We start from the raw sequence: 24,067 nt of genomic DNA on the forward strand, positions 1-24,067 counted from the left end.
TGGGGCAGCAGTTGTAAATGCAGGCTGGCTCAAATTTTTATCACATGACCACGGGGCGCTGCGATGGTCACAAGTCCATTTTTTCAGTACCGTCATAACTTCTAACAGTTGTTGAATGAATGGATGTTAAGCAAGAACTACCTGTATCACATATTCAAAACAGACCTTTTTCTAAGCAGGTTGGTCATTAATCACCATTCTCATTTGTATTTGGGTCTCTGGGAAAATCACTTTTTCTGTACCCTTTTCTCCCATCCCACCCACTGCATCCACATTTGTGCCACATAATAGATTTTTTTTTTCCACCTCCATCACGTTCATTCATAATGTTGTACAATTTTTCCCACAACTCATATCTGGTTCTTCCATTATCACCATTCAATAAAATGTAATATGCAACTATCATTGTAAGGGATAACTCTGGTCGACCAATAATCAGTGGTTCCCAGAGTAGAAAGAACCATTACATAAACATAGTTCAGCTGCCTTCCAAGGCCATCAAAAAATGGCCACATATTTGTTTATTCAGAAAAATGGGAAGAAAAAAACTAGATCTTAAACTTTAAAGCATAGGCCTATATACTGTAAAGGCTTGGATTTCTCTGCAGGGGCAAATAATATACTGTGTATGGGGATCATTCTTTTCTGCGATAAGGTTTCCAACCTAGTTTTGTCAAGTTTGAGATTTTTCAGCCAAGCTGAACCAATTGCTGAATAAGTTTCAAATATCTGGGCAGCTGAGATGCTATGTCCTGATATGAAGCCTGACCACATGGATTCCTTCTTACCACCAATTAATACTTCATGACATACATTTTAGCCCTGCATTTTACTTCCCTGCATCCTTAACCCCACTCCATAAAATTAGGTCAGTTTCATTCAGATCTATTACATCCTTCTTCTCTTACTTTTGGAGGCTCCTTCCTCCCTCCTTCCTGATTTATTTGTGCTCTTTATCATTTGTTCCTCTTACATTCCAAGCTGCAATCCCCCATATACCACAGTTTTCACAAATCTTGATCTCTATCATCCATCATGATTTTCATCAACTGAGGCTTTCATGTAATATATTTTAGGAAGATAAAGTGTAGACTTAGTTACCAGTTTCAATCATATTCATGTCACATGCAGCACATTTTGCCACTTTGTCACAAGAGCAATTGAAAGCCAGTTTTATCTCAAGCAGTTTACACTATTTTATGCAAAGTGTACTGATACACACTCAGGATGCTAGTTTGATGTTACCATAAATGTTTAGCAGAAAGGGATTATGGTGCTGAGCATTTCTCAGCAAAATATTGTTTTCCACTGCATATAAACACTGTAATTTTTTATCTCTTTCAACTATAAGTTGTATGTAAATCTGAATTTGATCCAAGTTCTCGGATAGAAGAGAGCTGTCTTCAGACAGTGATGACAGGAATAACCTTATATACATAACTAGCCTGATATGCATTTAACCTCTTGACCTGACACAGCGTTCTGGACCAATTCTGCAGTGGGGACACTTCTGCATCTGGGGATGCTCCCCATATTACTAGGAATGTTGGAAAACCTACACGTGATTTGTAGATTTTCCAGCATTCCTAATAATATGGGATGAAATATGACATGAAAATGGCAATGTGTTTATTGGTGTAAAGCATAAAAACGTATCGACACTGAAAACCTTACCCATCAAGTTCCAGATTGGACTAAACTACAGACAGACAATTTTTCCTGAAATCCAGTTTCTGTTGAACTAGACCCATTAAAATTTCCAGTAAATAAAAAATCCTTTTGTTATTTTATTACCAAACAGCAATTTTGCAGGGCAAAAAAACTTGTGGAATACATTTATGTTTATGCTTATTTGTAATGAAATAGCAGTTTTAGAAGGGAAAGCAGTACAAAAATAGCTTGTGTGTGCAAAATACATTAATATGCAAACAGATATAGGATTATGAAGAAGGATATAGTTTATAACATGGAAAATATTCTATAATTGTAATAATAGAATTCAGTGGAGGAAGTCCTATTGCATTTGTTGAGATCCCAGAAGGTCATCTTATTATTCATAGCAGACTTGTTCTCATTCTCAAGAAGATCCTGACCTGCCTATTGTTACATTTTTAAGCACCCACTGAATATCTGCCTCTTCACCCAGACCTTTTCTATATGAATACGGAATGAACAGTTATGTTTTCCTTTCCTTCTCCTTTTTACAGCATAAGATTTTTATGATTACTTTTTTTTTAACTGTATAGTTTTGAAAATGCTTCAAGATGTGTTTCCGTAGGAGGAAAATAATAATAATTTTTAAAAATTTAAAATTTAAATTTAATTTAATTTAAAAAAAAGAAGCTGAACAAACAGTAAACTACCTAGTTAGTTGCTGCAAGAAAATCACACAGACTGACTACAAACAACGGCATGACAAAGTAGCAACCATGGTGCATTGGAATATCTGCAAGAAATACCATTTGCCTGCAAGCAAGAAATGGTGGGACAACAAAACAGACAAAGTAATAGAAAATGAAGAAGCTAAAGTGCTCTAGGACTTTAGAATTCAAACAGACAAGCACCTGCCACATAACACCCCAGACTTAACAACTGTTGATAAGAAAGACAAAAAAGTCTGGATCCTGGACGCTGCAATACCTGGAGACAGCAGAAGAGAAGAGAAAGAACTGGAGAAAATCACAAAATACAAAGACCTGCAAATAGAAGTAGAATGACAATGGCAAAAGAAAGCAAAGATAGTACCAATAGTAATAGATGCCTTAGGTGCAATCCCAAAACATCTGGAGCACCACTTGAACACCATCGGCATTGACAAAATCACCATCAGTCAATTGCAAAAGGCAGTTTTACTTGCAACTTCATATATCCTGCAACAATACCTTTAACACCATCAAACAACAACATGTGCCTATCCCAGGTCCTTGGGAAGGACTTGATAGGTGGATAAAAATGCCAAATCCAGTCTAAACATCTGGCTGACTCTGCAACCAATAATAATAGATCTTTTAGGCATAATATGTCTTACAGTGATGTAATGGTGAAAAGCAAATATGAAACGTAAGACCTTTCTATATCAATGTAACACAGAGAACAGAAGGTAACAAGAAAGAAATGTGATTATCAGATTAAGAGTCTTCAACCTTTATTTCTTAACATTTTGCAGTTAAAAACTTCTACCTCCCGAATTGGTAATTGATTGAATGATCCCCAAACTGTAGGCAACAAAGAAATCTTGCTCATCCATATTGATTTAAATTAATCACTGGGAGTCAGGCAGCATATACATTTAATAAATTAAATTAAATTAATTAAATTATTTGTAAATAAGTATATTCCAAATACTTATTTTCTATTACCTGCATGTCCATGAAGTGGAGAATGTGGTCGTGGAAGAGTTGGAGATGTGCTAGAGGTCACAATCAAGCTTTTTCTATTACTGGTTCGACAGCTGAAATAAAAACACAAATCTTTAAGTAAAAGGCAAAGATGCACTGTGACATCCACAACATGGTTGTATTGATTTAGGATTCCCAAAACTCATATACTAAGATGGATACAGAAGTTGAGTGAACATTGTTATACAGTTTTAGTCAGGCAAAATGGACATTACTTTAATATGACTTTCTAAGCCTCTTAATTCTGCTTAATTATGGATTTGTAAACAATCACAAAACCATATAAATATTAATGCAACACTTTCCAAACCAATCAACCAATTCTAAATAAGAATAGACAATGAAACTGTAACATTTACAAAGATTGGATACCTCTTTGTTTCAATACATCTTCATTAAATTGAGAGAAAATGAGAAAAGCTTATCATACATTAATTGACCTCAAGTATTTATGAAGTGCTTAAGGAACAAATACAAAGTGAGCCTCTGCAGTCAAGAATAATTTTCTGGTAAAGCTCAAAGACAACAGGCAAGCTGAACAACAGAAGGAAATTCCTTTGCAGACATTATAATGCTTTGTCCACCCCCACACCCCCTCAGAAGCAGTTCCTTGCCCATCCCTATCTATCTCCAGACAGACTGCAAGCTGAGACTCACCATAAGTAGAATGGATGTCCCTACTTAAGCAGAGTTTTAGAACAAACCTGCAAGCTAGCTAGCAAGTATAAAGAACAGCTAGTATAGGGTTGGTAGAAATCTTGCACATGGCTATTAGATCAGGCATGAGGATGCTAAATCAAGCTCTAGATTTTTTTTAAAATGAAAACATGAACACACTGCTAATATAAATGTAGGAAACTTTTTTTTTAATCCATTCAATTGTGTCTGATTCTCAGAGACTGCCTGGACAAGTCAATGCAGTTTTCTTGGCGAGGTTTTTCAGAAGTGGTTTGCCATTGCCTCCTTCCTAGGGCTGAGAGAAAGTGAGTGACCCAAGGTCACATTTGTGCTTAGGCGAGACTAGAACTCATGGTCTCCCAGTTTCTAGACTGATGCCTTAACTACTACATCAAATTGGTTCTCACAGGAAACATACACCCACGCTATTTAATAAAATTACTCAAAATGTTCATTAAAGTTCAGTCTTTCACCTAGATTACTATAATTTGTTCTACATGGAGCTACCCTTAAAGACAATTCAGAAACTTTAGCTTGTTCAAAATGAAGCAGCATGCATGATTACTGGCCAGTCTCAATACTGCCATGTTACACTACTGTTGTAGGACCTATATCAGTTATCACTGTGTTTCTGACAGCAATTCAGTATGCTGGTTACTACCTTTTAAAGCCCTATATAGCTTGGGGCCTGGGTATCTAAGAGACTGCCTTTTCCAGATAATTTTTGCTCATCAACCTGACAGTCAAAGAGGACCTGCTGAGAGTTCCAACCTACCAGGAGGTATGACAGGAGGGGGCCCAACTGTACACATTCCCTCTAGGGGATCCCCACCAATGAAACAGTCCCCCGAGGAAAGGATGCCCCCCACCCTTATTGCCTTTTGGAAAGTGGTAAACATCTGGTTAACTAAATTAAGTATCCATTTTTAGAGCAATATGCTTCTGATATCAATTATGCAACTTATGTAATTCTTTCATGTCCTCCTTGTGGCTTTGCTGAAATTATCTAGCTCTTGAAAATAGACTGTAGCCTGATCTAGCAGGGGTTATCTGATGGTGTTACCTTGTCACAGTTTATTTGCTGGAGTTTACAGAGTTCACAGAACTGTACACAAGTCAAATAATAATTATACAATACCATAAATAAGAAAACTTTAATCAAACGTAGCTCAAATTCAGCAGAGCTGCAGACTTTGTGAAAGCCTGACGGAACAATAACGGCCTGGAATATTTCCTATCCAAGGCGTGCTTTGATAGGCTTCCCTTAGCAGTGAATTCCATGGTATCATGGAATGCACGTTTTCACTATTTTCCTGGTAATCTTATATTTCATCCAACAGTGTGGAAAAGAGATTAATCAAATAGATTTGACACAATTTCGTTTGAGACAATGTTACAGACAATAGTACATATATACCACGGTGAACACTAACAAATTTCATCTGTTTTACAACAAATAACTTTTAAAACTGTTACTGAATATGGAAACAGCCTTATACCAAAGGCTTGCTTGTTCTTATCTATTTTCAAGGACATAATTATTCCTGTTGTTAGTTGAACCACTGCTTGCAAAATCACTTCCATCTCTAAATTACTATAATTAAAGCTATAGCTTTCATATCTAGTTAATACGGTTGTGCAGCTGTTGCTTTTCAGTCATATGTCAATTTTAGACTTGTATCTTTTGTTGCATCGTGAAGAGAAATAATTAAAATACTTGTTTTCATTTTTTAAATGTCCATTTTAAAAAAAATGTGTTGTGAATATTGCTAAGAATAATTTTGTCTAAGAGTAACTGTGGTTTTAAGACTTCTAGTAAAGATTTTTTTTTCTTCTGCAAGCCACATTGCTGAAAAGATCATTCAGACTATTTATAACTAAAACTGAAGTTTCTAACTATCATGTAGTAGATTTGAACAGACTTGAGGTAAACAAGCAGGGTGCAAGAAACTGCTTTGATATTTCTGATCTCAAATATATTATGTGACAATGCCAACATATATATTGAGAAAACTGAAAACTCTGTTCTCTGGACCACGGAATAAAGAATGGATAAATGGATAAATAAATGGATAAATAAATGGATGCCATTTATTTATTTCAGTTTCTATTTATTTCACAACAAATTGGGATTCTTTGGTGAAAAGTGGAGGGGTAACCAATACTTTTGGCCACATTTGTACCTATGAAATGTTATTAGCCATGAGAAAAAATTACCCTTCTTGTTCAGCATCCAGATTCTTTTTGACATTCAGTTGTAAACAACTAATAAAAATTCTGCCAGATATATTCTTTGGAGGAAACAACAGCACACTATTTATACTTATTCATTAGTCTAAAATTCTCAACTGTAAGCATCACCAGCTGTAAAAGTTACTCTGCAAAAAGTTACTCAAATCATTCTCTCTGAAGTTAGACTCTTCATGTTCTGAGACCCAAAACTCAAACAAAATCTAACTACTAACTTCATTGATTTGGAATTATGTATGTGATTGTTGCCTTGCCATGTTTTCCTTTTTTTTTTTCCAAATAAACTTATTTTTTGTATAAGGGAATTTAATGATACCATTTTAAAAATGAAACTCTTCTGTAAAATTTCCTTAGGACTACACAGTTGTACAGCTTCCTTTTATATTTCAACTTATTATCAAGTTATCAAGAATAACTTAATATAAATAAATATAAGCTGTATATGTATAGTTTTGGGCAAGAAGATTCAGAACGTTTAATTTTTCCAAGAGCCAAATTGAAGGGACAGGTCCCTAGTAAAAAAGATGGACAAAGTAGAGTTTAATGGGAGATTCAGCCCAATTGGTAGCAGTCTGGTGTAATTAATTTTTTACTATGAAACTATTGGAAGAATGAACTTGCCAATGGGGTAAAGTCATGCCTCCCTCCCAAACACCTAGCAGTAAAAAGGAAGGTTCTTTTGTGATGGGTCATTTTAAAAAACACTTCTCACTCAAATGAAATATGTCCTTGATTGCTAGAGGCTTCTAGTATAACTTCTAGAAAATGTCCTCTTTTTCATCAATTTTGCTTTAATAAAAGCCATTGATATGTGTCTGGTTATTTCAAATATATAAACTATGGTAATATTTACAGCAACTACAAAACTAAGAGCAGATTTTGCAAAAAAGAAAATGTTAACAATCAATGTTCTTTTGCATAACTAAATAAATACATCCTATCTGGATTTTTTTTCCACGTGTAAGAAGCATTTTACTGGATTGCAAACAGCCAAGTTAACATCATAAAAGGAAAATATTTCCTAAAACAGACTGGGATTATTTCTTAAAGGTGGTCCTGCTTATTTGTAACTGCTTGCTAATTGTGTATTTCATATAAAATCTGTATAGACTGAAATCAGTGATGCTGGAAATCAGTGCTCAGGCCAAAAAGAACCATTACAGAAATATGGAGCAAGTGTGTCTTACTTTCAAAGTCGGGGGAAAAATAGTCAAAAGACCATTGACACAAAAAGGTTGGAGGAAAAGGCCTATGATTTAATTCTTGTATACTGCAGTAGGCTGAGTATACCATGTATATGTGATTTCTTTCTTGCAAACTAGAACTTAAAGCAACTAATCTACCCATGTCAAGTCTGTAAACTTTCAACAGTAACTGAATATTGGACTGAGTTGCTAGATAATAATTATTGCTTTCTGTAGCGAAATCAGAGCTAATTTCTATTTTTTAACACTGCTTTAAAGCAGATACAGCAGATGTTTTGTGCCTGATGCAGCAAGTGGGCTTTTTAAAAAATTATTCAGTTGAGGAGGGGGCATTTGCAGTAGGACACTGCTGGAGAAGGAAGTGTTACTCTTTCCTACAGGATGCAACTCTTCAAACCTCCTTTTCCTTCCTCTACCCAGCTATTAAGATAACTATAGTATTTAAAACTACAGGATGAGTGACATCTTGTAATGATATGCAGCTACAGTTCTATTCACCTTTAAAAATATTAGTATGTATTCAGACATACTAATACATACACAAACTGCCAATTGAATATCAAAACTCTGTTGTATCTCCATCAAATAGTTATCAATACACATATAAATACTGATAGACTTATCACTGCCTTTAACAGATAATCAAGTATTATCACCTCTATAAAAACAGTCATAACTTTAGATATATATTCCTTGTTTCTTTCTACCTTTTACTCTCCAGGAGCAAGGGTCAAAAAGGATAATCCTATGCTTAACACACAGGTTGCAAATTGTATTTGTGAGCTGTACAAGCAACATCACTGAGTTGTATTTAGTTTTTTCCTAAAAAGGAAAGAAAATAAAGCCCTCTTCCCAAAATACTGACTATTTTGGCAAAGAAAGCTTCTCCTACTAATTTTTTAAAAGAAATTTAGCTTGGAAGAATAGGACAGATGAAAATGGTTTTGACAGCACTAAATAATATTAGTGGTTAGCATAGAAAGAAAAGAACCAGAAATAATCCTGCCAGTTACAACAACATATGCCAATATTTCCCCCAGTTAAATGTGCCACTAAAGAGGAGGCCCAGAGGTCTATTTGCCTACCCATTATGCTGACTTAGCAACATTAAAAACTGAAGGGAGAATTACTATGAATGGAGCTGTGCTCTTAGCAGCTCAGAACGTGGTATTCCTTTTGCTCAATTTTTTTTAGTGTTGCAGCACTTTACAAAAAAACAGGAAACACAGCAACAAGCCAACTAGTTTACACTGCAGCAAATAACTTTAATATAACTATTATCAAACTCTTATTTAAAGCAGGAGGAAAGAAACCAAATTTTAAAGTATATTTGTAAACATCTTGAGAAATTATTATTACAACAAAACTTAAGTTAGTTCCCACAGTAATATTAATGCAACATTATCATTCACAATGTATGCACTCTGGCTTCCCAATCAAACTAAAGTAAATGGCAGATTTCCAAATTTATTCATGAACTGTGAACAACCTAACAGCAAGACTATACAGTATAACTGTCGTCTTTCTCACAGTATTTTTAAACTTTAAAACTTTGAGAACCTCCTGATTAATAAGCCAACTCACTTCCTGAAATGACATATTTAAGATCCTATTATTACAAAATGCTAGCACATATTTTTAATAGCCTGAAGCTTAGCATTCAAAATGCAATATGGCATATTGTAAAAATTATTTTGGAAAAATTTTTTTCCAGCTTTTAAGAGCTTCAATCTTGATTTTTTTTAAAAAAAAGCATTGATATAAATGTGCATCTTCATCATACTCTCTTATAGAAGAGAAGCTATGAAGCTATATTTTCAATCACCTTGAGACAAACATCTTAAGCAGCTTTGGATATTTTTAATATACTGCATTAAAACATATTTGTATTTAATTATAATTCTCATCCATCAACTTTGATCTCCACAACATTCTCAACCATGTGAAAAAAGCAGATCAAGAAAACCTTCTTCATCATCATAATCTTTTGGGTTGCCTCAACATGCTGGTTTCTGGCAATGAGAAATTAGAAAGCATGTCCAAAAGGAATCAGACATGATCTTTGGAGGTTTCATAACCAACAGAAATACTGTACAATCAAGTCACAAGCAGTAAATAAAGGGGGCAGGATACCAACAACCCCCCCCCCCAAACCAAATGACAGAGCTAGAGCAAATCCCCATAAACATTACAAGCTGTTCCACTAATATCAATAAATCAAATATGCAGGCAGGAAGGTCCTGTTTTCCATGTATTTGCTTTGTATTGATTTCATCCATGCTTGTCTGCCTTCATGTCTACCTACACAGGTGTTCATGGAATGACATCAACTTTCCTAAGGAAATTCAGTGACAACACTAGAATTTCATTTAAAGTTCATTTTACTCAATTATGAGGGAGGGAGGGAGGGAGGGAGGGAGGAAGTTTGCTTGTGCTGGTGAAGAGAACCAGAATGAATCCAGTATTTTTCCAGAGGCGTACAAGAGGAAATGGCAATGATTTATTTTTAAAGATGGCACAGAAAGGAAAATAGAGCTGTCACCTTCACACTGACATAGTGAGTGCTTATGCTCCTGAAAGAAGGCAAACCATCTTGCTAGTGTCAAGAATTAATGTACCATGAATTTGAGTAGAATCATGATTCAAGTAAGGGCCTTTCATATATAAACTTTCTGGCAGGAATGATAAATCTTTATTTCAAAAGGATTCACTTTTTAAATTTTTTTACCCTTTTTTATGAATGGCCTTTTAAAAATATGTATTGTAGTATCCCTTTGACATGTGTTCATAATTCATCAACCTTCTCTAAGTAGGTCACCATATAATACTGATATAAGATTATTACTCAAAAGATGTTTGTCTCCACATTTGTTAAAACATTTATATCCTACTTCTGGGTCAAACGGGACTGACATTATGATCAAGTTACAAATGCATTGCCAATTGCACTGGCTCCCAGTTTTCTTTCCAAGTTCAGTTAAATGTGATGTGGTGACCTTTAAAGCCATTCACAGCTTGAAACAAGAATTCAGAAGGATCACTTCTTACTTGAGCCTAAAATCTCTAACAGAGGCTACTGAAGTCACAATTCAAGAAAGGATCTTTTTGATTTGGGTAGTTTAACTATGGAAATATTCTTTCCAAGGGCTCATCTGGCCTACTCTGGTAGTACACTGATACAAAGTGACACGATTTTTTGACTGCAAAAAATCCAAGAGTAGAATTTTTTCTATGTGTCAATCTATTTTCAGAATCCATGTCTGCGTGTGTGTGTGTAAATAATGTCAAGAAGCACATTCCCATCTCTCATTCTGTAGAAGTGGAAACATTCCACATTTCTCAAAATATCACCTTAAAAAGACCAGTCCCACAGCCTATGAAATTTTCTGTATGACTTAAGAGAAAGCAGTATCAGTGATGACAAAAATGTGCGTGCATATATGCAGTATCCCTTACTGTAAAACATGTTAATGTAGCATAAAAATACAAACATAAAGCATATGGTTTAATAGAAAAAATCTAAAAATAAATATTAACAGCAGAAGATAAGCAGGGAAAGTCAATAAATTGTAATCAATAGAACATATCCTTGTACCTAAAAAATAATGGGAGAGCAAGGTGCAGAAATTAGGCGCTCTTGCATCTTAGAAGCCACTCAAGGTTTCTGAGAAGGAGCTAATCACCCAATAAGTAACTATGAAGTATATGTATATATATATATATGTGTGTGTTTAAGAAGCTAATAATTGCTTTCCATCATTCCAATATTATCACCCACTGTTTCTCTTACAATCTTCTACTTTTCTAGGCATTTCTATAAGTGTATTATGCAATTAATATATATACATTTATGAATTGTTCACCTTCATATATTAACATTCATTTTAACATAACTAAAGGAAATCTTGTCATTTGTATAAATATTCTAACAAAGAGAGAAAATATCCACTTCCAGAAATTATACTTTTAAAAGACATTTTATGAAAGATAGGCAAATAATATTTTGTTAAATGAAAAAATATACTTAATAAAACAACAGGTGATTAAAAATGTTTTAAACAGGAGAATCGCACCTGGTGCATTCTTCACTATTGATCTCTTTCCCAAACTACTGTCTTACTTTTAATAAAATCAGTTGCAGGTCTAAAAACAGCAATCAAATCTATATCCTACATGAGACAGAAACAAACTGTTTCAAGCAGCCTATTATTCGAAAGAAAATAAATTTCCTTTTGTTTATCTCTATAGTAGAGCAAGAGAAATAAAAAGAGGGCAGCTGGCTGTGCAAAGAAAATGGCCCAACAAATAATCCAATGGAAGATAAAATCATTTAATAAAACATATAATTTATTTTAGAATGTTAAGATCCATTTTATTAAAAAAGATCATGTGTGAACATTGGTAGAATGGTTAAGATATTTGCAATGTTTTCTCTGAGCTGTTTATCACAACCTGTAATGCCAATATCTGTTCATGCTGTTCTGAAATACAAGATTACAACTTGAATATAATTCTATATTCCAATATAGGAATAGGGAGACACACTATCATATGCATCACTCCCCTAACCAGGCTAAGAAAGGCAAAGCATCTTACAGTTATTAAATAAGATCTGAGTTTCTGGTATTCCTCCATACCTGGAAATTAGGATAGTTCAGAATCAATGGAAATGGATGGCCAGAACTGAGCTATCACTGCTATATTTAAGAAATCTCTCTTAGCAAAGCTCAGTCTGACCTAGATCTTACACATAAATTGCACATTCTCTAATGAAATCTCATTTTACTAGCATTTTAAAATTCAAAGGAGACAGTCTTGTTCTTAATTTTATCAAATTTTATTTTTTATTAATTATTAATGATGAAATTATTAATTTTATCAAATTAAATTAAAAAAGCAGACTTCTTAATTTTATCAAAGTTGTCTCTATCATTTTCTTTATAATTTGAGCTTTCAGGTCCTTAATATATTTATTTCCTTATCTGGGTCACTGCAGGTACACATCAAGATATTGACAAATAGGTATGAATATGTTAAATAACATGCTCAAGATACTGTAATTTTCCTTTTCAGTTTTTACAATACTGAGCCTACAAATACTTACATAGACTTGCTAACAGCCAGAATGCATGCAAAATACTGAAAAGCAACCATGAAAGAAAAACAAAAACAAAAATATAATAGCTTATAAGAGCTCAGATTTAAATTGGTTAAAATGCTGGACAACTCAAAAGCAGCTATTATCAAATATTTTGTAAAACATGGAAAATTGAAAACATGTTAAAATACACTAAATATTATAGTTAATAATATAGGTAAACTCATGATTTATTGCCTCTACTGAATATAAACAGTATTTTAGATTTTGTAATATATATCTATAAAGTGTTATACTTCATTCATATCATTATGCCGTTTGTTTGTTTGTTTGTTTGTTTGTTTGTTTGTTTGCCGTATACCTCAGTATGTTGCAAGAGGGATGTTTTAGTGAAAAATTTCCCTTCTCTAGTTATAAAAAAAGTTTATTTGGAAAAAAGAAGTACAGGAAAACAAGGGAACGCAACAACCACAACCAAAGAAACCCAGATAGAATAAATACAGTCATCTTAGCTAAACTACGTATTATTCCTTGAACTCTTGAATTTCAACACAAGTTTCAGTGCATAGAAAAGGGCTAGAGTGAGATCATCTGGGCCTCCTGCCTGGATATTCATAGGCAGAGCCTCTTTGTTCTTCCTCCTTTGCTGAATACTTATCCCTAGTTATAAAAACTGTGGGAGATAAGTAAAACACAAACTCTTTGGGAACAGTTTCGCCCAATCATAGTAAAGCTCCATCTGTGACCGCATGGGCCTAGCCAGCAAATCAGAAATTATCTATGGGATAAGCTAAGATTCCTAATGCCAAATATACAATAGTTTGTGACCTTCAGACTTACCCAATATATTGTAATTGAGTAAAGGAGCCGTAGCTTTCTCACTCAGGAAAAGGCAGCACCAAATTCCACACTTTTATTATTGGCCACTCATGCATGAAGTTTCTCTTCTAATTTTAATTTTGATTGTCATTCCTCTTCTAAAACAGTAAACCAGTTCTTGCTTCTATTATTCTGTTTTATTTTCTTCACTGAACTTCTTGAAATAATTGTTCTGACTTCTACCTCCATTTCAACTGAGCTGATTCTCACATACCACAGGCATCTGCAGAAGCAGTCAACATCATCAAAATGGCAGGTGTGACCAGGCAATCAAAACCCGCCCCCTTTTAACATACAACATACATGCATTAAAAGGGAAGGGCCATCACTGTCCAGTCACACCCACTATTTTGACTTTGTTGACTGCTCCTGCAAATACCCTTGTTAAATATAATTGCATCTATGTGCCTGAAATAATACTTTAAAAATCACTTGAGCCCATTTACATTGGAAATCTCTACTAACTATTTATATAAAAGATTTGGTAAACTATATATACAGGATTAGTCAGTCTCAAACCGCATGGGCATTTCACATGGTAGAACCCATATCAGCCGACAATCAAATCTGAGGGTTGGGATTGACTTTCGCAAACTTCTGCTATCTCATTTAGAAGAATTAAGCTTAAAAACTTTACAGATGGCAGATTCTTCTATTTTCAATATGGTAGAATGCGTGAAACAGGCACGCTAACATCTGGAAAGGCTGAATATGCCAAAACAAGACAAAATTTACTCAAACATTTGTGGAAAAATGTGTTAGAAGGTTAACAAATGTGATGTTATTAATGGATATTAAAATGTAATTATCTCCCAAGCTAAGGAAGCTGCAACCTAATTTATCTATGGGAGTCAGACTGCAACAGTGTCACAAACTAACTTGACAGCATGAATATAAATTCCAAATTAGCAGAAACAGTAATTGACTGGTATCTAAGTACATATAATAACAAATAAGGTATCAATAACGTAGAATAAGAACTACACAGCTGAAAGTAGTGGGTTCCAAAATTTTACAAAGCTATATTCTGAGACATATTTGCACATCTATTGATTATCAGCAAGTTTGTAATGACAGATGAACCTCTGAAAATGTAAAAAGATAAAATTACACTAGTAAAACTAAAATGTAATTTTCATCATGAATATGATTTGACTTTGTATCTTAAAATTAAGCTTCTGACTTGTATTTATTCTTTCTTTGAGCATATTAACGCTATTTTCTTCACTGAAAACTATTTATACACTTGTCAGCAATAAAGGTTCTAACATCCAATCAAATGTTTTCTGATGGTATCTCATTTTTCAAACTGTTCATAAGATTTTTTTTAATTTATAAATGAACATTCATTCCATCATTTTACAAGGTAAGCCGTATGTCTTATTTAGGAGTAAGCATTATAGTGATGCAGAAAAGAACAATATATTTTAAAGTAAAAATAATAAAATGAACACCTGTAATTAAGGAAAAGTCAATATGCCCTACTCTTTGATAAGTATCAGTGGGTAGATGGGTGGGAAGGAAGGGATGAGGGTGGCAATGAAGCTCTATCATGTCATTTTTATTTTATCTTTTTTATTTATTTATTTATTTATTTAGTGGACTTGTCCCCGCCCATCTCCCCACAATTTTTGATATGAATGCTTGACCTGCCCTATTATCTGATAGTTTGGGAGGGGGGAATCACTTGCCCCCAGCCTTTGAATGCTAGGACCAGTCTAAGCTACATCAGCAGATGCATTCAAATCAAATTTCATTTCATTTTAAAATATTTCAGCCATAATTTTATGGACTTCAAGCCCAATAAACTGGAGGAGACTGCAATAAAGACAATTCAGGTATCTCCATGTTAAAAGAAAACTCTTCAAGTGAAATGTCTCAGCATAAAAAAGATAGTTGTTGATACTATTTTTCTCTCCATCTCTTTCCACATCTCATCATATCGTGTTCACCTTCTTCATGTTTTCCAAGTCTCAACAATCCTTTCGAATTGCATCTAACTTTTTCCCCCCAAATTGCATTCCTCAGCATAATGATTCCCCCCCCCAGTTTAACAGTATTCTTTCTCCAACAATGTGAATCATCTTTCTCTTAAGAATGTTCCAATGAATCAACAGCCTCTTCTTTACTTATCATGAATTATGAGTTTTTATAGAGAAAACTAAGACAGATTAGTTTAAAAAGCTCCTAGATTCTGCTTTTTAACACTTCCTTTGGATATTCTTAACAATTAACTACTAAGTAGACAGTTCATATGGGAACATTATGTTAAATAAAAAGATATTGCTTTTAGCTGCATATTGACCGATGAGGTAAAACAATATCACTGTGTCATTTATAGTGGTTGCTTGCTGACATATTCCCCTGATATTAATAATAATAAAAACAGATCTAAATTAAGGAGCTTTACAGTAATCCACTTATGCTATCTACACCAAGTTTCATGTAACCAAATAAATGCCCTCTGGATCAGATTGGCTCTGACACTGCTGGCCCTTCATAAGGCATTGAAGTACTCCATGGGATCAGGTTAGATGGCCCTTTGAGAGGTTTTTGTTAATTGTTTTATTTGGGTTTATCCTCAGTGACCATTGTAGGTTCTTATTCTTAAATAATATTGTTTTTTATTGTTTTAGAGTGTTGTTAAGATGCCCAGAGTTGCATTTGTGAGATGGAAAGCCTTATAATCTATTTAATAAATAATAAATAATTTTTACTGCATAGCTTTCAAAGGAGCAGGTGCAATAGTCATCTAACTAGATGCAATAGAAAACATAGTCTCATAACTATAACTGTTTAACTAAGCATGAACACATACCAAAAAAAATCTTAATTTTATTACAAAGCATTAAAACCTTTAAAATACCATAGGCAAACCTGACTGGATAAAGTATGAATTCAAATTCACTTAAACAGCTTTTGCTAATATATAAAAAGGAAAGAATTTAAGTGTTATTTATTTTAGAATTAGAGTCAATTAAAAAAGAAAACAGTAAGTTTTAACTGCCAGAAAAGATAACAGTCTCTATTTGGGAAGAAGGAGATGAAGCCAATGTATACCTAGTTTAGTCTTTCGTTATTCAGATCTGCCCTGAAACACCTCCTAAAGACATAAGAAGATCTCTGTTGGATTTGACAACTGCTGTCTTTAGTCTAAATTAAACTAACAAGCTGTGGTATGCTGGAAGAAGGTGACTATGTGAAACCTATCCATTTCAGGTCAGAAATAAGCAAGTGTCATCACTGTTGTAGCATTAGTTCCAAGAGTAAGGAGGAAGAGAAATACAAGGAAGGAGAAGACTGCTGCCATTGTTGCCTTACAGCAACTACAACATCAACATCAGCCTTATTTTGCCTCATAACAGACATCACCCTTAATAAGTAGCTTTGATTCTTTGGAGAATCAATATTGAAAAAGAAATGGTTGATCCATAACGCCACCTAATAGTCACAACATATAAGTGAAACGCAGCTTGACAATTAATTTTATAACTTTAAAGTAGCATGTGAAACCATGTGAATCAAAATCTTTTAGTACACATGTGCTGGTGTATTAATTACACTTGTTGCCTTAATTATTTGGAAAAATAAGAGGGACAACTGGGTAAATGAATTGGAGACTACCTTATCATTAGCCATGTGAATATAGTAGTATCTTGAATGCTAAAAAGATGCCCCTAAAATATGTAAGATCCACTTTAAATATTCCGTGTAAAAGGTTGCACAAACCACAAACATTCCCAGTTTAAATTCCTCCTTACCTCCACTGAAGTGGATTGCTGTAGCAGGGACTACCAGGGTTGCTCTGAGGTTGTGGACTGAGGTAAAATACTAGAGGAGAGGTTGCAAGGGCACAATCAGCACTAAGTGGAATTTTAAGATGTTGCAGACCTGGAGCGGATGTAGGGGAGAACACATGTTGATGGACTTCGCTTCCTCGGCAGTGGGAGAGGAAAGGAGAGGAGATTCTGATAAAGTACCACAACAGAAACAGTCAATTTCTAAATCATCTTAAATCTGTTGTCTTTTCAGAAAACAAAATCACGTTGCTGACAATAACGTATCCACTCCTAACCAGATGTTTTTCTATCTTTAAAATTCTTTAAGGTTTGAGGTCTTGATTAGACACTGTACACAAGAAGTACTGAAGCTATACATAATGGCCAATGCTCCTCGGTTAGTCCACATGTGTCTTATGCTTAAATCTTAGATTTCATGAAAGCATGAGCTATTAAAATTGTTTTCAATACTGAGTTGGAATTTACAAACTAATGAAAGATATTTATTCATCTGTATTGTACTCACATTTAATGATAAATCTACTTGCATTCAATGACACTTTAAAGTGCCTGCCCCCATAGAGTCCATTCTCTACACTTAGGTCTTCAATGGTGGGCCGTTTGTTGAACTCATGACCAATTCAGTTTTCTCCACAGTTGAGCCCATAGTATGCAATAAATTGCCACTAGAAATGAAGCAAGCCCCATCTTCACTACAATTTAGTGTGGGGGCTCCTTTTAAAAAAAATGTTGCTGATCATCATAATGATGATGATAGGATTTGAGTTACACTTTTATTGTACCTTGTAAATTGCCTAGCACTTTCAAAGGAATGGGTGGCATTTCCTTTTTCCAAGTAAATAAATAAATAATAAACCACAGCCCATTGTCTTGCAGTTGGCAAAAACCAAATTTTTTTACATTGTATCTGGACCCTTTCTAATGTTTGTCCAACTGTGGACAAAACTGTTGATTTTCAGTTATTTATAAAAGGAAAGAGAAGGAGAGAAAAACAGTTCATCTGAAGTATTTGAACTGGCACATTTATGGGGAAAATGTAGATAAAGTTTATTTAGTCTTGATACTAAAGTATCAATTTCTATTACTATACTACTTCGTTTGAATCATTAGCTTTATGATTGTAAAAATTAAAACATATAAAACCTAAGAGTCAATATGTTTGTTCAGTTTATGCCAATGAATACAAAAATCCAAATATACTGCCTCGTTATATAAAATATTAGGTTAAGCACTGATTATTTTACATTACTTCTACATTATTCCTCCATTAACTACAAAGATTATCAAAAGTTATGAATATCTATTTTAAAAGGCTAAAGCATTCTGTTCAGCGGAAACTATCTTGTTTTACTGTTAGTATATAAACTGCTCTAAATCTTTTCTATTAAAGAGCATGGGAAAGTGTTTTAAAACACTCACTCAGGAACAAATTAATATTAGATATGTTCATTTCCAATAAGATTAGTTAAGCTATGGAAATCTATTTTCCAAAACAAGTCTTACTGGACACGTAGAGATGGAGCTCCAAATCTTTCTCTTCTTCGTTTCATCATTTCACTGTGTGAAACACTAGATTTTATTCAACAACCAGAGATCTTAGAGCCAGTTAAATCCAATACTTAGCTTGTAGCAGAGGTCCAATGTCAGCCACAGGTTCTATGCACTGAACTTCTGTCCAAAACTATCAGATGTGTCAAAACACTTCCCCCCCCCAAAAAAGAAGCTTTCTGAAATTTATTTATAACTTCCAGAAGCAGCTAAATCATAGGCAACAAGTATGAAGCACTAGGACTGTGAAGCCTGAAATAAGGACTGGACCTTTTTATCACATAGCCATCCTACAATGTACTTCTACCACCAATCATAGTTGCAGCTCAGCAAATCACTGACAAATGTTTGTTCATTTCAGCAAGCCACAAGGAAAACAGAAACCAAGAGGGAGAAATGGCACATGAGCAAAAAACATTTGGCAGAAGTCTTGCATACCAACACGAAAACTCACACTGTAAAAGTAGTACTCAGACACTGCTCTGAGCCAGATTTCCAACAAAGCTATGAGCAGCTGCTCTTCACTGTTTGGAGATAAGTTTTGATATCTCTTTTTGGATGTTAATCAGGGAACAATGTCATGCCTTTTTCCTTATTCTGGATTATTTTCTTATATTAATATAATATTCAAACCTAAATTATTAAACTATTTTATAAGACTTTTCTCCTGGAAGATAGAAAAACAGTGTTCTGACAATTACAATTCCTAATATGAATCTAGAAATGAACTGGTAAAAACAAGGGCTCAAATGTTAGTAATTTATAATGATTTATAACAGATTCCTTTTAAAGAAAAATCTATTTCCTCCTGTATCAATGACTCATTCTTTTTAGTTGTCAAATAGCAATCCTAGCTGCTAACTCAAATCAATACATTATATACATGCCATTGTTAATCAGGGTCTTCAACCCACCATCTGTAGAAATTTATATCACAAGTCCATCAACCACTACAGTGCATATTTATATGCCTCTAATTGCTCTCTAAAACAGCATACCTTGAGCTTGTGCCATAGATAGATAGATAATACCACAATTATCTATGTATCTACTTGATAAACATTACTACACAGATATGCTTACTATAACTATTATAACAACAATTATGTAGCCAGGTTTGGATCTTTACACAATCATTAACTGTGGTCTTCTTCTGTTTATACATACACAAAAGATAATTTCCATGTAAGAAAAGGATCAGTTATTTATTGATTGACAATTAGAGTGACTACTATAATAACAGAATAAGATAATCAGTTGCCCAACAGTAAGTATTCTGAAATGCATTGTACAATTTATACTTTCTGCCATTAAAACTCTGCGGAGAGCAACAGATGTGCTATCAATCACTTTCTTCAGCTATGCATACCTTGCTTTGCTATTCTCCCTTCATGCCTCATTCACATAATTAAATCTATCTTCCAGCACCCACACACTCAACCACATTTGCAGAATATCACAGCTTCAAATAAATGAATGTTCTTCCATTTCCCATATAGCCAAATTTATCTGGAAACATTTGGATTGTACCAATATTCCTTTCCCAAGTGGGATGTGTTATTTTCTTCCCCAGCATAAATTTATAAGAGTCACAAAATTTATTGTTTTTCCTTCAGATGCATACAGCTATATGATCTGACTACACACTATATTTTAAATATTTGTGTTCAATTTCGGGTCTGTTGTGTCCTCTGTCATTAGAAAAGTTTTGGCCAGTGTGAATTTCTCAGCACACACAGTGGCAAAACAAAAATTGTGCTGTCTTTCCTTCATTCTTTCTACTACCTTCCATCCCTTTCTCATCTAAAATTTGGGAGATGGCCTGTCTAATCCACCACCCTGATGCCACAGAGAAGCCCACATGCAAGATGAGAAGGCAACAAATTAATCTTGCTGTCATGATGTCTCTCAGCCTGCAGGTTACTTAGCTAAAAGTTGTTAATTTCTCAATATTTTTCAGGCATTTCACATTATATTACATAATATTATTCATGATATATCACCATTCAATTATTAATATTAATCATTAATATTATTAAACCATATGTTTTACATATGACAGCTCAGTTTGCTAAACTTCTAATAATCTTAATTATATATTTACTTAAAGACATAATTAGTAGCTGTACTTTTTCTCCCCTTTCTCAATGCTTGGTACAGAAGGTCTGACTAGAACTGAGTTCTACTTCCTGATGATCAGGAGAGGGTTTTTAACACTCCACCCATCACTATTTCCAATCCAGAACCCAAAACAATGAAACAATACTGAAATTATAAATCTATGTTTGACCACTATAAGCATGGGGGCATGATCTAGGTCAGGACCGAGCAGGGAACAAATGGTTTAAGCTCTCCTATCCATTCAATAAATTACGGCACCCTACACAGTCCTCCAAAATTATTTTTAGTAATTAGAAAAGGTACAATTGCATCCTTAAATCATGTTTAGCTTTTTACTTTGATGAAGAAAACCAATATTCAAATTAAAAAATAGCCATCTATGTAATTTTGATCTTATTACAAAATCTTTAATGTAAATAAGTAAACCTGTGCCCCAGAAGCCATTTTAATACTATTGGTAGTGCAATAAAATATTTGGCCAACAAGCTGAAATTTAATCCATGTAGTATTGCTGATGTCTGCATAATATGGCTGTGGAATGTTTCAATAATAAATAAGACAATCAAGATTAACATTTTCAAATGAATTTATAGAAATGGTCTATAGAGCTCATTAGGCTCCAGAAGCTAGCAGATTTAAAGAGCTGTCAAACTATCTGTGAAGATAAAGTCATGGATCAAGAAATGCTGACAAATATAACACGTGTACTTGAAGATGGAAGGGGAGGTATTTGATGAATTTCAGTAAGAATTATACTGATTTATTTAAATCTTTAGCATTCTGAATTTTCAGTCCATTGATATCATTACCTGATCAAATGTTGTGGTCATCTGCATTCACACTGCCCCACTATGTACATTTTTTTATTTCCAGTGAAAATATAACAAACTTGCCAAATTGTATGCGAAGGTAGTTTTTATTGGTATTGAAATACTGCAGAGGTAGATTCAAAATTGGCACAAATTGACACAAATTTAAAATTGGCACAAAAATTCTAGCTAAAATTAAGTTAGTAATTGTATCAAACAGCTTTGATTCTCAGAAACTAGAGGAAATGTAAGTATTTTCCTCACTACATCGCTATATGACTAGTGAGCTTGCCCCAAAATAGTTGGTATACTTTCTAACCCATTACAGGCAACCAATCTTAAGCAAAAAGGATATAGTCTTTATGAAATAAATTTTCTATTTGGAAATACTGCTGATGTATTTTATGTATGTGAAAATGCTGACAGATATACAAAGTCATCTCTAACATCTTTTAATATGTATTTCTCATTCAGAAGAAAAGCTGGTTTTCTTCATGCACTTTTGGTAAGTCATATAAACACTTACCAAATGCAGCTGGCCATTTAAATTCCTGAATTAGCATCAGATATCTTTTTAGAAAGAGTTTATTTTTAGATCCACTCTTCAATAGCATCTCTGGACTTGGCTAATTTAATTAAAATACTATTGCACCAATTTTCAGAAAAAAACTTCCCTATTTTCTTTTTAATACTGGCCTCTGCAAACAGAAATTCTTCAGGCTCTCATGAAGGCAAATTTCCTTCTTATAGGCATTCAGTTGGAAAACTAGATAATAACTTGGCTGAGCATAATTAAATATTTCCAGTACTCTGTCCAATTTTTCAGATTTACCCAAAAAGAAAGCAGCTGCTCCTTTCTATAGTTCCCCTCTTATCCCATAGTAACCTTCAGATCCATTGTAACAGCCATGCGTGTTAGAAGGTTCACAAAGATTCACAAAAGTTACTGCATTTTATCAATTTTAAAATTCCTTACTATCTCAGTGTTGCTTTCTTCTCAGTGCATATACCGTGCATTCAGAAAGTATTCAGACCCCCTTCACTTTTTTCAATTTTGTTATGTTGCAGCCTGATACTACAATCTTTCAAATTCATTTTTTTCCTCATTAATCTACACTCAGTACCCCATAATGACAAAGTGAAAACAGAATTTTAGAAATGTCTGCAAGTTTATCAAAAAGGAAAAACTGAAATATCACATTGGCATAAGTATTCAGACCCTTTGCAACAACACTTGAAATTTAGCTCAGATGCCTCTCATTTCTCTTGATCTTGCTGAGCTGTTTCTACACCTTGATTGGAGTCCACCTGTGGTAAATTAAATTGATTGGACATGATTTGGAAGGGCACGCACCTCTCTATAGAAGGCCTCACAGCTGACAATGCATACTGTACCAGAGCAAAAGCCATGAGGTCAAAGGAACTGCCTACAGAGCTCAGAGACAGGATTATTGCAAGGCACAGATATGGGGAAGGCTACGAAAAAATTTCTGCTGCACTGAAGGTTCCCAAGAGCACAGTGGCCTCCATAATTCTTAAATGGAAGAAGTATGGCACAACCAGGACTCTTCCAAGAGCTGGTTGCTGGGCCAAACTGAGCAATCGGGGGAGAAGAGCCTCAGTAAGAGAGGTGACCAAGAAGTCGATGATCACTCTGACTGAACTCCAGAGATCCTGTGTGGAGATGGGACAAAGTTCCAGAAGGACAACCATCACTGCAGCCCTCCACCAATCTGGGCTTTATGGCAGAGTGACTAGACATGAAAGCCTGCTTGGACTTTGCAAAAAAGCACCTGAAGGACTCTCAGACTGTGAGAAACAAGATCCTCTGGTCTGATAAACCAAGATTGAACTGTTTGGCCTCAATTCTAAACGTTATGTCCGGAGGAAACCAGGCACCGCTCATCACCTGCCTAATACCATCCCAACAGTGAAGCATGGTGGTGCCAGCATCATGCTGTGGGGGTGTTTTTCAGCAGCAGGAACTGGGAGAGTGGTCAGGGTTGAGGGAAAGCTGAATGGAGCAAAGTACAGAGATATCTTCAATGAAAACCTGTTCCACAGCACTCAGGACCTCAGACTGGGCTGAAGGTTCACCTTCCAACATGACAACGATCCTAAGCACACAGCCTAGACAACACAGGAATGGCTTAGGGACAACTCTGTGAATGTCCTAGAGTGGCCCAGCCAGACTTGAACCCTATTGAACATCTCTGGAGAGACCCGGAAATGGCTGTCCACCGATGGTCCCCATCCAACCTGACTGAGCTTGAGAGGATTT

At 34.6% G+C, this 24,067-nt stretch overlaps 1 protein-coding gene across 6 annotated transcripts in view; it reads right to left on the bottom strand.

The window, feature by feature from the left end:
* The window catches only part of MAST2 (microtubule associated serine/threonine kinase 2), a 167,558-nt gene that overhangs the window by 69,351 nt on the left and 74,140 nt on the right, over positions 1–24,067 (bottom strand). For 2 of the 6 annotated variants that reach the window (XM_088153911.1, XM_088153910.1), the window contains exons 5-6: positions 17,270–17,476; positions 3,360–3,451 (exon numbers count right to left, since the gene is read on the bottom strand). In XM_088153911.1, coding sequence (XP_088010037.1) covers positions 3,360–3,451; positions 17,270–17,476 — 299 coding nt within the window. Of the gene's footprint in view, positions 1–3,359; positions 3,452–17,269; positions 17,477–18,811; positions 19,150–24,067 lie in introns of those variants that run through there. The other 4 variants (XM_088153913.1, XM_088153912.1, XM_015889217.3 and 1 more) reach the window with 3 other exon arrangements.

This window comes from Python bivittatus, unplaced genomic scaffold (genome assembly GCF_059951505.1).
Source record: "Python bivittatus isolate LINGU-HERP-01145 unplaced genomic scaffold, Pbiv_v1 ctg000700_np1212, whole genome shotgun sequence".
NCBI lineage: Eukaryota > Metazoa > Chordata > Lepidosauria > Squamata > Pythonidae > Python > Python bivittatus.